Below are 16,681 nucleotides of genomic sequence, written 5' to 3' on the forward strand. Positions count from 1 at the left end.
TGCAAATCAATCCCAGAACAACAGTGAAAGACCTTGTGAAGATGCTGAAGGAAACAGGTACAAAAGTATCTATATCCACAGTAAAACGAGTCCTATATCTACATAACCTGAAAGGCCGCTCAGCAAGGAAGAAACCACTGCTCCAAAACAGCCAGAAAAAAAACAGACTACGGTTTGCAACTGCACATGTGGACAAAGATCGTACTTTTTGGACAAATGTCCTCTGGTCTTATGAAACAAAAATAGAACTGTTTGGCCATAATGACCATCATTATGTTTGGAGGAAAAAAGGGGGAAGCTTGCAAGCCGAAGAACACCATCCCAACCGTGAAGCGCGTGGCAGCATCATGTTGTGGGGGTGCTTTGCTGCAGGAGGGACTGGTGTACTTCACAAAATAGATGGCATCATGAGAAGGAAAATTATGTGAATATATTGAAACATCTCAAGACATCAGTCAGGAAGTTAAAGCTTGGTCGCAAATTGGTCTTCCAAATCGACAATGACCCCAAGCATACTTCCAAAGTTGTGGCAAAATGGCTTAAGGACAACAAAGTCAAGGTATTGGAGTGGCCATCACAAAGCCCTGACCTCAATCCCATAGAAAATATGTGGTCAGAACTGAAAAAGCGTGTGTGAGCAAGGAGGCCTACAAACCTGACTCAGTTACACCAGCTCTGTCAGGAGGAATGGGCCAAAATTCACCCAACTTATTGTGGGAAGCTTGTGGAAGGCTACCTGAAACGTTTGACCAAAGTTAATTAACAATTTAAAGGCAATGCTACCGAATACTAATTGAGTGTATGTAAACTTCTGACCCACTGGGAATGTGATGAAAGAAATAAAAGCTGAAATAAAATCAATCATTCTCTCTACTATTATTCTGACATTTCACATTCTTAAAATAAAAAAAGTGGTGATCCTAACTGACCTAAAACAGGGAATTTTACTAGGATTTAAATGTCAGGAATTGTGAAAAACCGAGTTTAAATGTATTTGGCTAAGATGTATGTAAACTTCCGACTTCAACTGTAGATACATGTTGTGCGTTTGTGAAAAGTGGTGTGACCAGAAACAATGAACTGTCAAGGTTTTTCCAACCACAATCTCAGCCTGTCATATAGGCTTCGACAATACACAGGAAGGGAAACAACCTCTGGTATGTCGTTTCATGAAGGGAGCACGTCGCTTACGCCCAGTCTTCAAGCCTCCAAGCCTTTATCCCCATCCTGGGACCTGTCTATTGTGCTTGAGGTGATTTCACAGCAACCTTTTGAGCTGCTGGAAAGCGCCAAGTTGAATATCAATCCTTCAAGACGGCTTTGATCATTGCCATTACATCTGCAAAGTGACTGAGCTGCATGCACTGTCCACCATTCGTGCCTAGAGTTTGCCCTGGGTTTCGTGGTTACGTAACCCTGCCTTTATGCCTAAGATCAGCGGCAATTACGATTGTCTCGCTTTAGAGCTTATGGCTTTCCAAACGCCACCCTTCACTTCTACGGAAGGGCATCTCCACCGTTTATGTCCAGAGCATGGCGTAAGAGTACAAACCCTTTGTGTTCGTATCCCCTGCAAGGATCGGCCCCTCTCTCATAAACGGCTATCCCATTGGATAGTGGAGGCTATTATATTGGCTTATAATAGCAAGGGTTTATAGCCCCCGGAGGGCCTGAGGGCTCACTCCACCAAAGGTAAGGCTAACCTCTTTGTGAGGCGGCATGTTGGGCCACCCTTTTACCAACTGGACATCACTGCACCTTCATTGGCGTATACTGTCTTTAGTTTGGGAGCCTCTGAATGGTGATGCTGTTGGAACAACCCTGGCTTCGGAGAGCATGTCTGCGTTACAGGAGTTGGCAATATGCCATAAGTGACACATCGAAACGAGTATTAGAAGCAGATCTTAGGTTTCTATTAGTGAGATGTGTCACTGCTTTTCCCTGATAACAAAAGCACAAGGAAGTGATGCATGCTTGAGGATGACCAGTTGGTGGGCAAGTGGCTCCCTTTATTGAAGAGAGGGGCTCAAATCATTCGCCACTCAACCTGTCTGTCTCCAACAGATGCTGTGTGATTGGACACTTCGAGCTCGTGACCTGCCCAAAGGCGTATCCCATAAGTGACACATATTACCTCATATTCTCATAGAACCGGGGTTACGCAAGTAATCCTAAATGAATGAAGGTCAAACTACCGTAGTGTGTGTTAACAGCTCTGTCAGTCAGGTACTGTGAAAGTTAACAAAGTGCAACAATCTACTATAACAGCATGAAATTATATTTGTTATAAATGTTTGTGTATGACAGTAAAGGGCAATGCCAATGTTATGTATGTGACTTTTGCACACAAAATGAGAAACAAAATATCTCACAGAATTGACTTATCAAGCATAAATGAAAATGTTATTGTATATTTGTAGAACCCTATAGGGGAAGTGTTACAAAATTCTAAGTAATACCACTTTGAAGTAACGGAACAGCAAAACTTAGTTATGGATGTGACTGAAATTGACAGGCATTTTTGGGAGAATGGACACATCAGCAAAGGTCTGTGAATCTCAAAGTCTTAGGGTAAAATATGAATAGCCACTGTGAAGGTAAGGCTTGGCTACACACAAAAACAACAATGATGAAAATATAAAAGTATCATATACAGTGCATTCGGAAAGTATTCATACCCCTCAACTTTTTCCACATTTTATGGTTACAGCCTTATTCTAAAATGGATTAAATAGTCCCCCCTTCATCAATCCACACACACACACACACACACACACACACAAAGCAAAAACAGGTTTTTAGAAAAAAAAATTTTTAAACTTAAAAATCACATTACATAAGTGGTCAGACCCTTTACTCGGAACTTTGTTGAAGCACCTTTGGCAGTGATTACAGCCTCAAGTCTTCTTGGGTATGACGCTACAAGCTTGGCACACCTCTATTTGGGGAGCTTCTCTCATTCTTCTCTGCAGATCCTCTCAAGCTCTGTCAGGTTGGGTGGGGAGAGGAGAGTCGCTGTACAGCCATTTTCAGGTCTCTCCAGAGATGTTCAATCAGGTTCAAGTCCGGGCTCTGACTGAGCCACTCAAGAACATTGAGACTTGTCCCGAAGCCACTCCTGCGTTGTCTTGGCTGTGTGCTTAGGGTCTTTGTCCTGTTGGAAGGTGAACCTTCGCCCCAGTCTGAGGTCCTGAGCAGGCTTTCATCAAGGATCCATCTCCGTTCATCTTTCCCTTGATCCTGACTAGTCTCCCAGTCTCTGCCTCTGAAAAACATCCCCACAGCATGATGCTGCCACCACCATGTTTCACCGTAGGGATGGTGTCAGGTTTCCTCCAGATGTGACGCTTGGTATTCAGGTGATAGTCTTTAGGTGCCTTTTGGCAAACTCCAAGCAGGCTGTCGTGCCTTTTACTGAGGATTCGCTTCCGTCTGGCCACTCTACCATAAAGGCCCGATTGGTGGAGTGCTGCAGAAATGGTTGTCCTTCTGGAAGGTTCTCCAATCTCCACAGAGGAACTCTGAAGCTCTGTCAGAGTGACCATCGGGATCTTGGTCACCTCCCTGGCTAAGGCCCTTCACCCCCAATTGCTCAGTTTGGCCGGGCGCTCAGCTCTAGGATGAGTCTTGGTTCCTTCAATGCTGCATACATTTTTTGGTACCCTTACCCTGATCTGTGCCTCAACACAATCCTGTCTCGGAGCTCTACAGACAATTCCTTCGACCTTATGGCTTGGTTTTTGCTCTGACATGCACCGTCACCTGTGGGACCTTTATATAGACAGGTGTGTGCCTTTCCAAAATCACGTCCAATCGATTGAATTTCCCACAAGGTGGACTCCAATCAAGTTGTAGAAACATCTCAAGGATGATCAATGGAAACAGGATGCACCTGAGCTCAATTGAGTCTCATAGCAAGGCATCTTTTATTTTTTTATTGCAAAAATTTCTAAAAACCTGTTTTCGCTTTGTCATTATGGGGTATTGTGTGCGGATTGCTGAGGATTCGTTAGTCATTTAAATCGATTTTAGAATAAGGCTGTAACATAACAAAAATGTGGAAAAAGTCAAGAGGTCTGAATACTTTCCAAAGGCACTGTATACTTTAGAGGAAAATGTACCGTTCTGGATGTGACACTATGCAAATTGTGTTTATATATTAAAAGATTTCTTCAACAAACTTCACAATAATACTTTTGTTGTCATCTGAAAATGCAGTGTACCTCAAAGAACCAATAAATCCCCAGTATCTTGTATAGTCATTGCATAGGCTATCAAAGTGCACTCGTGGGTCCTGTCTTAACCAACCCTAAATGCACAAATGTGCTAAAAAATGCATTTACAATTCTTTAATTGAAAAACTCTATTTTCATTGCGAATTAAAGTGCTGCATACCTCAAATATAGAAATATATGGACTTTCATAACACTACAGGAAAATGTTATTATGGATGTGACATTCTGCATTATGGATGTGACAGGGTCCCAAAAGACAGAAAGCAAATGATGACACTGCACTCCATTTCAAATGCACAACATTTTAGTAATTTCATTATAGATCATTAAAGACTGATGTTTTATTTAAAATATTCAATGTTATTATCAAAACACCTACCGAGTAACAGAATAAACATTGAAAAACTCAAACTTAATTCAACTTTTTTTTTTTATATAAACTCATGCTTTGTGTTAATCTCACACCATTTAATCTGGCAGCGCATGCTCGATGAAATGGTACCTCCTCCCCCTGTTGTCCACAAAAGGACAAAAGTGACTGGACAACTTGACCTGCCGCCATCTAAGCCTTGTCTGGAAAGATGTACACAAATCCTGTGTGGTCGTTTCTCCTCAAGAACTGCATTTCAAATCAAATTTAAATATGTCACATGCGCCGAATACAACAGGTGTAGGTAGACCTTCCCGTGAAATGCTTACTTACAAGCCCTTAACCGACAATGCAGTTCAAGAAAGAGTTAAGAAAATATTTACGAAGTAAACTAAAAGTATAAAATAATAAAAAGTAACAATAATGAGGCTATATACAGGGGGTACCGGTACCAAGTCAATGAGCGGGGGTACAGGTTAGTCAAGGTAATTTGTACATCAAGGTGTGGGTAAAGTGACTACGCATAGATAGACATCACATAGCAGCAGTGAAAAAATAAAATGGAGGGGGTCAATGTAAATTGTCCGGGTGGCCATGTGATTAATTGTTCAGCAGTCTTATGGCTTGGTAGAAGAAGATGTTACGGAATCTTAGGACCTTTTGGTTCTAGACTTGGTGCTCCGGTACCGCTTGCCGTGCGGTAGTAGAGAGTACAGTCTATGACTTGGGAGACTGGAGTCTTTGACAATTTTTTGGGCCTTACTCTGACACTACCTAGTATATACACTACCGTTCAAAAGTTTGGGGTCACTTAGAAATGTCCTTGTTTTTGAAAGAAAAGCACAATCTTTGTCCAATAAAATAACATAAAATTGAACAGAAATACAGCGTAGACATTATTAATGTTCATTGTAACTCGAAACGGTTGCTTTTTTATGGAATACCTACATAGGCGTACAGAGACCCATTATCAGCAACCATCACTCCTGTGTTCCAATGGCACGCTGTGTTAGCTAATCCAAGTTTTTCATTTTAAAAGGCTAATTGATCATTAGAAAACACTTTTGCAATTATGTTAGCACAGCTGAAAACTGTTGTTCTGATTAAATAAGCAATAAAACTGGCCTTCTTTAGACTAGTTGAGTATCTGGAGCATCAGCATTTGTGGGTTTGATTACAGGCTCAAAATGGCCAGAAACAAAGGACTTTCTTCTGAAACTCGTCAGTCTATTCTTGTTCTGAGAAATGAAGGCTATTCCATGCGAGAAATTGCCAAGAAACTGAAGATCTCGTACAACGCTGTGTACTACTCCCTTCACAGAACAGCGCAAACTGTCTATAAACAGAATAGAAAGAGTGGGAGGCCACAGTGCACAACTGAGCAAGAGGACAAGTACATGAGAGTGTCTAGTTTGAGAAACAGACGCCTCACAAGTCCTCAACTGGCAGCTTCATTAAACAGTACCCACAAAACACCAGTGAACTGGCTCCAGGATGTATATATATATATATATACACACACATATATATACACACATACATACATACATACACACACACACATATATACACACACACACACATATACACACACACACACATATACACACACACACACACATATACACACACACACACATATATATACACACACACACACACACACACACACACACACGGCCGATTTAATAAATAAAAAAATTTAATTTTTTTTTTAATTAAATCGGCCGTTTGTAGCTACAATAGTCATTTACAACATTAACAATGTCTATACTGTATTTCTGATCAATTTGATGTTATTTTAAAATGGACAGAAAAATGTGAAATTTCCTTGTTTTTGAAAGAAAAGCTAAGTCACCCCAAACTTTTGAACGGTAGTGTAGGTCCTGAATGGCAGGAAGCTTGGCCCCAGTGATGTACTGGGACGTACACACTACCCTCTGTAGCGCCTTACGGTCAGACGCCGAGCAGTTGCAGTACCATGCAGTGATGCAAACCATCAGGATGCTGTCGATGGTGCAGCTGTAGAACTTTGAGGATCTGAGGACCCCATGCCAAATCTTTTCAGTCTTCTGAGGGGGAAATGGTTTTGTCATGCCCTCTTCACGACTGTATTGCCGTGTTTAGACCATGATAGTTTGTTGGTGATGTGGACACAAAGGAACTTGAAACTCTCGACCAGCTCCACTACAGCCCCGTTGATGTTAATTGGGGCCTGTTCAGCCCTCCTTTTCCTGTAGTCCACGATCAGCTCCTTTGTCTTGCTCACATTGAGGGAGAGGTTGCTGTCCTGGAAACACACTGCCAGGTCTCTGACCTCCTCCCTATAGGCTGTCTCATCGTTGTCTGTGATTATGCCTACCACTGTTGTGTCGTCAGCAAACTTAAAATGTTGGAGTCGTGTTTGGCCAAGCAGTCGTGCGTGAACAGGGAATACAGGAGGGGACTAAGCACGCACCCCTGAGGGACCCCAGTGTTGAGATCAGTGTGGCAGATGTGTTGTTGCCTACCCTTACCACCCGGGGGCAGCCCGTCAGGAAGTCCAGGAACCAGTTGCAGAGGGAGGTATTTTGTCCCAGTGTCCTTAGCTTAGGGATGAGTTTCGTGGGCACTTATGGTGTTGAACGCTGAGCTGTAGTCAATGAACAGCATTCTTAAATAAGTGTTCCAGGTGGGCAAGGGCAGTGTAGAGTGTGATCGAGATTGATTCGTCTGTGGATCTGTTGGGGCGGTGTGAAAATTGGAGTGGGTCTAAGGTATCCGGGATGATGGGGTTGATGTGGTAATCATTTAGGCAGGTTACCTTCGCTTCCTTGGGCACAGGGACTATGGTGGTCTGCTTGAAATATGTAGGTATTATAGACTCGGTCAGGGAGAGGTTGAAAATGTCAGTAAGACACTTGCCGGTTGGTCCGCGCATGCTTTGAGTACACATCCTGGTAATCCGTCCGGCCCCGCGGCTTTGTGAATGTTGACCTGTTTAAAAAGGTCTTGCTCACATCGGTTACGGAGAGCATGATCACACAGTCGTCCGGAATAGCTGGTGCTCTCATGCATGCTTCAGTGTTGTTTGCCTCAAAGCGAGCATAAAAAGGCATTTAGCTCATATGGTCGGCTCATGTCACTGGGCTGGGTTTCCTTTTGTAGTCCATACTCGTTTTCTAGCCCTGCTACATCTGACGAGCGTCAGAGCTGTTGTAGTAGGATGCAATCTTAATCCTGTATTGACGCTTTGCCTGTTTGATGGTTTGTCTGAGGGAGTAGCGGGATTTCTAATAAGCGTCCGGTTAGTGTCCCGCTCTTTGAAACCGGCAGCTCCAGCCTTTAGCTCAATGAGGATGTTGCCTGTAATCCATGGCTTCTGGTTGGGATATCTACGTACAGTCAGTGTGGGGACGACGTCGTCGATGCACTTATTGATGAAGCCGGTGACTGAGGTGGTATACTCCTCAATGCCATTGGAGGAATCCCGGAACATATTCCAGTCTGCGCTAGCAAAACAGTCCTGTAGCGTAGCATCCGCGTCATCTGACCACTTTCGTATTAAGCAAGTCACTGGTAGCTCCGGCTTTAGTTTTAGCTTGTAAGCAGGAATCAGGAGGATAGATTTATGGTCAGATTTGCCAAATGGAGGGCGAGGGAGAGCTTTGTATGTGTCTCTGTGTGTGGAGTAAAGGTAGTCTAGAGTTTTTCCCCCTCTGGTTGCACATGTGATATGCTGGTAGAGATGAGGTAAAACAGATTTAAGTTGGCCTGCATTAAAGTCCCCGGCCACTAGGAGCGCCATTTCTGGATGAGCATTTATTTGTTTGCTTGCTTATGGCCTTATACAGCTCGTTGAGTGCTGTCTTAGTGCCAGCATCGGTTTGTGGTGGTATATAGACGGCTACGAATAATAATTGCACGTTGGCCAATAGAACCGATGGTAGTGGAGGTTTACTCACTCACCTACGAATTCACAGAAGGCAGCCCGACCTCCACCCCCAGTATATCCTTCGCATTGGACTCATTAAAGAAAACATCTTTGTCCAGTTTGAGGTGAGTAATCGCTGTTCTGATGCCCAGAAGCTCTTTTCGGTGATATCAGAAGGTAGCAGCAACATTATGTACAAAATAAGCACAAAAAAAAGTTAACACGAAATCACTAACAAAAGAGCACAGTTGGTTAGGAGCCCGTAAAATGGCAGGCATCCCCTCCGGGGCCATTCAGTGTATACCTCTAATAATAGAATCAGGGATTGATAAACAAGGGAATGAAATGGGTGTATTTGAGATAACTGGACTTATTCCTCACTCATCCCTACTATATCTTGACGTCTTTCCCATGAAGGGTTAAACTTCTTCATGGGAATTATAACCTACCAGTGGCACAGGGTTTGCACTTTCGTAAACATTTCTTGTCAGATCGTAAATCATCTGAGGCTTGAAAGCTGCAGTTCACAAGCAGCATGGCAGACACAGGTACAGACCAATGTTGTCACTGTGGGGTACCCGTAGTTACTCATGGAAGTAAACAAACTCAGCATGACCGGTGAAAGTTTATGGATATTTAAGACCTTAATTATGTTTATGTGATGTATTATGCAGTGTGATCACATGCAATGCTCCAGTTAGCAGAACAATGCATGATTGCAGTTCATATGAACACGCGAAATATATCACACACAGATAAAGATTGGCCGCTAGCTTGTTTGCTAACATAAGCACACTTCGGAAGCAGTAGGAAGGGCATGAACATTCTATCATGATCGAGTTATGCTGACTAGTGAGTCATTGATCATGTTATGAAGTGTAATTAACAGTCACATCCATTACGCTTAGAACGAGTACTGACAAAGAGAGAAAGGAAATCAATATCACCTAAGCCCTTGATGAAAGTTAGCTTTGCATACAATCTTACTCGAAACGCATCCACAATAACAACATTTCCTTAAAAATGTTAGATGTGACACTGCCTGTCCAAATCAGCGTTCTATTCTTCATTAGGACTCAGTGGACAAACATTTGTTTGATATTGTTTCACTAACCTTCCGACTTAGTCAGAAACACAGGGGGACAGATGTAAGTACCAAAACAAGTTCTGTGAGCCGTTGCCAAAAGCTATGCAATCGGGTTGACTGAGAATACTTATTTTGAGACTTTGCATCCTACTTAGTAACAATAACATTCAATTTCGCAAATGTAAAGGCCAAATGTAGTCTTCACTTCAAAATACACACATTCAAGGTAAATATGAAGGTAGTTTAATTAGGAAATAAGCTTTTTCGTTTTTTCATGCTCAGGTTGACCTTACTATGAAATTGCTCTAAAGTGAAAAGGCAGCGCATTAGGGGGAATAAAATTAACCTCTGCACCCCCTCTCTCCCTCCCATTCTGTAGAGTTTCTTGCCTCCCCACCTTTCTTCCAACTCCTTGCCTGCCCTGGTTTTCCCCCTTCACCGACTCCATTATGTTTTCCACAGGGCTCAGATTACCACGAAAAGCATCTATGTGTCACAGGAAGAGGAGAGCAGACCTCCTCTTGATAGACAGCCAAACCAGCGCCGTAGACAGTAACATACAGACACAGATACAGCTTCAGCTACCGCTGGCCTGACTGCTGCAGGCACAAAAAAAGTTGAGAGAGTTTATGCCAGGGTTCCTTCTTCCATTCTAAGATATATTGAAACCTGACATATTGTAAGTAGTGTAGGCATATCTGTTGCCCACTTCATTGGTTCTTGGGAGTTGAAAGACTGGCCTGATAGAGCTACTGCTGGGCTGAGAGCAGTCACAATGGTTTATACAGTTGCCTCAAGAGGGCATAGAAACTAATGAGCCCATCTGCCCTGACAAAGAAAAGGCTGGGAAGTGCGCCAGGCCAGCAGTCACAATAGTCTCTCAGAGACAGTTGTTAACCAATAGTAGTGATATGCAGTAAATAAAACTATTCTTTTTAATTCCAGGTAGCAATGTGTCACCAGTCGTTCTTGTGACCGACCCATATAAGCAGTTCACTAAAGACATATACTGAGTGGCTTCACGGACCTCAGGTTATTATAGTAAACCAAAACGAATCATGAAAAAACTATTTTGTAAACTGAAACAAAATGATTAAGAAATCTGTTTGAAAAACTAAAACTATACTGAAAATATTATCTAAACAGAGAGAAAGAAAGAGAAACAGACAGAGACAGACAGAGTTTGAAGGACAAGAACTCCACAGGGTTCAGAGAACAGTAGACTACAAGTTCTTAACTTATGTTTGCTATCATTTTCTTTTCTATTTTGCCTATAAAAAAAAAAACATTCCTTCTCAGATTCCTGACGGTTGTCTGACTAGTAAACATATCAAATTGTCTAATCTGGGTCGGGTATAGGCCTGTACCCAGACATTTTATATCATTCAAATTCCCAAAGGTTTTTCACTCTAAAACAGGGATCATCAAATATATTCAGCCATGTGATGAAATAATTTGTAGACTGCAAATTGAGCGCAAGACTCCTAAACAGTTACAATATTTGACTAAAACATAATCCTTTCAGACCTTGCTTACATTTGTATACAGTGAGGGGAAAAAGTATTTGATCCCCCTGCTGATTTTGTACGTTTGCCCACTGACAAAGAAATGATCAGTCTATAATTTTAATGGTAAGTTTATTTGAACAACAAAAATCCAGAAAAATGCATGTCAAAAATGTTATAAATTGATTTGCATTTTAATGAGGGAAATAAGTATTTGACCCCCTCTCAATCAGAAAGATTTCTGGCTCCCAGGTGTCTTTTATACAGGTAACGAGCTGAGATTAGGAGCACACTCTTAAAGGGAGTGCTCCTAATCTCAGTTTGTTACATGTATAAAAGACACCTGTCCACAGAAGCAATCAATCAGATTCCAAACTCTCCACCATGGCCAAGACCAAAGAGCTCTCCAAGGATGTCAGGGACAAGATTGTAGACCTACACAAGGCTGGAATGGGCTACAAGACCATCGCCAAGCAGCTTGGTGAGAAGGTGACAACAGTTGGTGCGATTATTCGCAAATGGAAGAAACACAAAAGAACTGTCAATCTCCCTCGGCCTGGGGCTCCATGCAAAATCTCGCCTCGTGGAGTTGCAATGATCATGAGAACGGTGAGGAATCAGCCCAGAACTACACAGGAGGATCTTGTCAATGATCTCAAGGCAGCTGGGACCATAGTCACCAAGAAAACAAATGGTAACACACTACGCCGTGAAGGACTGAAATCCTGCAGCGCCCGCAAGGTCCCCCTGCTCAAGAAAGCACATATACATGCCCGTTTGAAGTTTACCAATGAACATCTGAATGATTCAGAGGACAACTGGGTGAAAGTGTTGTGGTCAGATGAGACCAAAATGCAGTTCTTTGGCATCAACTCAACTCGCTGTGTTTGGAGGAGGAGAAATGCTGCCTATGACCCCAAGAATACCATCCCCACCGTCAAACATGGAGGTGGAAACATTATGCTTTGGGGGTGTTTTTCTGCTAAGGGGACAGGACAACTTCACCACATCAAAGGGACGATGGACGGGGCCATGTACCGTCAAATCTTGGGTGAGAACCTCCTTCCCTCAGCCAGGGCATTAAATGGGTCGTGGATGGGTATTCCAGCATGACAATGACCCAAAACACACGGCCAAGGCAACAAAGGAGTGGCTCAAGAAGAAGCACATTAAGGTCCTGGAGTGGCCTAGCCAGTCTCCAGACCTTAATCCCATAGAAAATGTGTGGAGGGAGCTGAAGGTTCGAGTTGCCAAACGTCAGCCTCGAAACCTTAATGACTTGGAGAAGATCTGCAAAGAGTGGGACAAAATCCCTCCTGAGATGTGTGCAAACCTGGTGGCCAACTACAAAAAAACATCTGACCTCTGATTGCCAACAAGGGTTTTGCCACCAAGTACTAAGTCATGTTTTGCAGAGGGGTCAAATACTTATTTCCTTCATTAAAATGCAAATCAATTTATAACATTTTGACATGCGTTTTTCTGGATTTTTTTGTTGTTATTCTGTCTCGCACTGTTCAAATAAACTTACCATTAAAATTATAGACTGATCATTTCTTTGTCAGTGGGCAAATGTACAAATTCAGCAGGGGATCAAATACTTTTTTCCCCTCACTGTATGATCACGATGTGTCTCTCTATTATGTGTGGGAATATTTGGGAACGGATTTCCAAAATGTAAATCTTGTATCTGATCTACTGGTGTTTTTACAGTCTTTTACACCAAACAATGAAAATTTCAAAAACAATGAAATGTTTTCTTGCTCAGAAAACTATGGGGCCAAATAAAAACCACCTGCGGTCCACCAGTTGGGGAAACCTGGTCTAAAATGACTGGTTCTTCAGGTTTCTGTCAAACAGTTTAGGTACAGTATAGAGGGAGGCACATAGAACAAGCAGCAGGAGAAATGTTTTTCGGTGGATGTCCTCTTCATAGCTTAGCATGGCCAGAATAATTTTATCCAGCTCCTGTGGTATGTCTGGGATGTTCCAAAGTCATCTCTTTATAAACTAACACACTGAAATGGAGTAAACGAAGAGACAAGAATATAACTCTGGCAGCAAGTTCACAACTACTTTTGGATTCAGTCTGTCCCACTGCTTCACATTAAGCCTACACACGTGCAGTTAAGTCGTAGGCCAACATGAATTAAGTATGAAGCATTTCTCTGCTTTCTGAAGACAAACAGACACTTTGTTCCAGTCGGTGCTTCATCCTTAGAGAGTTGGTCCTGCAGTTCACCACACGTCTAGCAGGATTAGTTCATCCTCACTGATAGCTTGGGTTGAAACTAGCCAACCACTCAGCACAGTGGTCAGTCCCTCCCTCCGGTTACTGGTGCAAAACAGCTCCCCTGACCCTAAAAGACCAGACAACACTACATCGATAGAAAATCGAGAGTTTAGGAGTGGGTGAAAACTGTCATTCAAGGTCAGGACCCCTTGTGAAAGGTGCTTTGACCCCAGCTCTGTGTGGAAGTTGTGTAGATTGTAAAACTGACCTCAGATTAGCATCTTGGGGCAACTTTATCCTACACCCCTGGTCCCACACACGGAAGCTTCATTATGAGAAACTCTTGTTTAAAATGTTTGGACCTGACTCTGTTGGAGTTCAGTGATTATAAACATATTCCAAATGGTTTTATAAAACACTGATCATGATCGCAGCAAAGAGGAGAATGCACACATTATCCTGAAGTTGGGTTCTCAACTAGCACTGCATCTGTGGCAACAAACATTTCCTAACAGCAGTAACAAATCAAGGTTGAGATAATTGAAGTGAATGGAAAATCAATTATACTAGTCAGACACAGATGAAAAGTAATTTGGTGCAAGAATATACAGTTGAAGTCGGAAGTTTACATACACTTAGGTTAGAGGCATTAAAACTTGTTTTACAACCACTCCACAATTCTTTTGTTAAACTATAGTTTTGGCAAGTCGGTTAGGACATCTACTTTGTGCATGACACAAGTAATTTTTCCAACAACTGTTTACAGACATCTTATTTCACTTAATCACAATTCCAGTGGGTCAGAAGTTTACAAACATTAAGTTGACTGTGCCTTTAAACAGCTTGGACAATTCCCGAAAATGATGTCATGGCTTTAGAAGTTTCTGATAGGCTAATTGACATAATTTGAGTCAATTGGAGGTGTACCTGTGGATGAATTTTAAGGCTTACCTTCAAACTCAGTGCCTCTTTTCTTGACATCATGGGAAAATCAAAAGAAATCAGCCAAGACCTCAGAAAGAAAAGAAAAGTAGACCTCCACAAGTTTGGTTCATCCTTGGGAGCAATTTCCAAATGCCTGAAGGTACCACATTCATCTGTACAAACAACAGTACACAAGTATAAACACCATGGGACCATGCAGCCGTCATACCGCTTATGAAAGAGACGTGTTCTGTCTCCTAGAGATGAAGATACTTTGGTGCGAAAAGTGCAAATCAATCCCAGACAGCAAAGGACCTTGTGAAGATGCTGGAGGAAACAGGTACAAAAGTATCTATATCCACAGTAAAACGAGTACTATATCGACATAACCTGAAAGGCCGCTCAACAAGGAAGAAGCCACTGCTCCAAAACCGCCATAAAAAAAGCCAGCCTACAGTTTGCAACTGCACATGGGGACAAAGATTGTACTTTTTGGAGAAATGTCCTCTGGTCTTATGAAACAAAAATAGAACTGTTTGGCCATAATGTTCATCGTTAAGTTTGGAGGAAAAAGGGGGACGCTTGCAAGCCGAAGAACACCATCCCAACCATGAAGCATGGGAGTGGCAGCATCATGTTGTGGCGGTGCTTTGCTGCAGGAGGGACTGGTGCACTTCACAAAATAGATGGCATCATTAGGAAGGAAATGCACAAAAAAAAAATGCATGAAATGAAATGTAAGTCGCTCTGGATATGACTAAAATGTAAATGTAAAATTATGTGGATATATTGAAGCAACATCTCAAGACATCAGTCAGGAAGTTAAAGCTTGGTCACAAATGGGTCTTCCAAATGGACAATGACCCCAAGCATACTTCCAAAGTTGTGGCAAACTGGCTTAAGGACAACAAAGTCAAGGTATTGGAGTGGCCATCACAAAGCCCTGATACTCAATCCTATAGAAAGTTTATGGGCAGAACTGAAAAAGTGTGTGTGAACAAGGAGGCCTACAAATCTGACTCAGTTACACCAGCTCTGTCAGGAGGAATGGACCAAAATTCACCCAACTTATTGTGGGAAGCTTGTGGAAGGCTACCTGAAACGTTTGACCCAACAATTTAAAGGCAATGCTACCAAATACTAATTAAGTGTATGTAAAGTTCCCACTGGGAATGTGATGAAAGAAATAAAAGCTGAAATAAATCATTCTCTACTATTATTCTGACATTTCACATTCTTAAAATAAAATGGTGATCCTAACTGACCTAAGACAGGAAAGTTTTACAAGGATTAAATGTCAGGAATTGTTAAAAACTTAGTTTAAATGTATTTGGCTAAGGTGTATGTAAACTTCTGACTTCAACTGTATAAACAATACTGAAATGAGAGGAGAATTTCACCACACTTAAACTAAAATGTAAACAAACAAATTACATGACGTGGAAATCAATCCAGCCATGGCAGAAATGTAAACAACTAATTTATCCTGTCCTCTCTCAACTTGGCCATTCATTATTGAAACAAAGAGAGTGGGATTTGAGTGTGCTGAGGTTGTCGTGACAACTTTCAAAAGCATGGCCACCACCATTGAATGCACCCACAGTTTTGGGTTGCATGCAGGAACCTGCACATGTGTGCAAACACACATGAAGACACCCACCCCCACTGACTCACTTACCCAGCATTGTTGCTGACGGCTGTGAGGCTCTTTACACCAGTCTTTAATAAACTGTTGATAAGGTTCTCTGGGATGCCACACAAACCAAACCCTAGTGAGAGAGAAAGAGAATCAATCAATCAATGTTTACAGTGATTTCTATTGAAAAGGAGAGCATGGCCCATTACTATGAAGAGGACACAGGGCAATGTGGGAGTGAGAATTTCCCCTGCTGAAAAAGATAAGCAGCATGCCATGAACTGGTTCATATAACAAATTTGCCGATATCCAAGTTGATCTATATCCTACCTGTAAGAGATGGGTATTAACAATATTATAATAGCCCCACCTTGCACTGTGATAGGCTAGGTGGAATGTTTTTTGCTTACACTCCTATCAAATTCTTTCAAATCTATGAAGTGTTAAGGGGTAAACAGTCTACAGTGACAGCTGCATTTGTAATGCATCACAGGAAAAAGCACTTTCAAACCCCACAGTGTAGTCCTGATGGTCTCCTGATATTACCTCCCACTAGGATAGTGGCTCCACTGGGGATGTCCTTAACAGCGTCTGTGGGGTCTGTGTAGAACTGGGAGTTTCTCTGGCTGGAGGTGGTATAGGAGCAGCCACACATCTGGGGAACACAGAGGAACAGTCCAAGTTTATTATAGTAAACAAAAACTCAAATCATAGAAAAAAGATTTAGTAATCTGAAATAAAACAACAAACCTGTTTGAAAAACTAACTATACTGAAAC

General features: G+C 42.1%; 1 protein-coding gene across 2 annotated transcripts in view; it reads right to left on the reverse strand.

Moving 5' to 3' along the window:
- The window catches only part of oxct1a (3-oxoacid CoA transferase 1a), a 119,730-nt gene that overhangs the window by 98,786 nt on the left and 4,263 nt on the right, over positions 1–16,681 (reverse strand). For both annotated transcript variants that reach the window (XM_014171139.3, XM_014171140.3), the window contains exons 2-3: positions 16,450–16,558; positions 15,946–16,036 (exon numbers count right to left, since the gene is read on the reverse strand). In XM_014171139.3, the coding sequence (XP_014026614.3) occupies positions 15,946–16,036; positions 16,450–16,558 (200 nt within the window). The remainder of the gene's footprint in view (positions 1–15,945; positions 16,037–16,449; positions 16,559–16,681) is intronic.

Source organism: Salmo salar, chromosome 24 (genome assembly GCF_965601325.2).
Source record: "Salmo salar chromosome 24, fSalSal1, whole genome shotgun sequence".
NCBI classification, from domain to species: domain Eukaryota; kingdom Metazoa; phylum Chordata; class Actinopteri; order Salmoniformes; family Salmonidae; genus Salmo; species Salmo salar.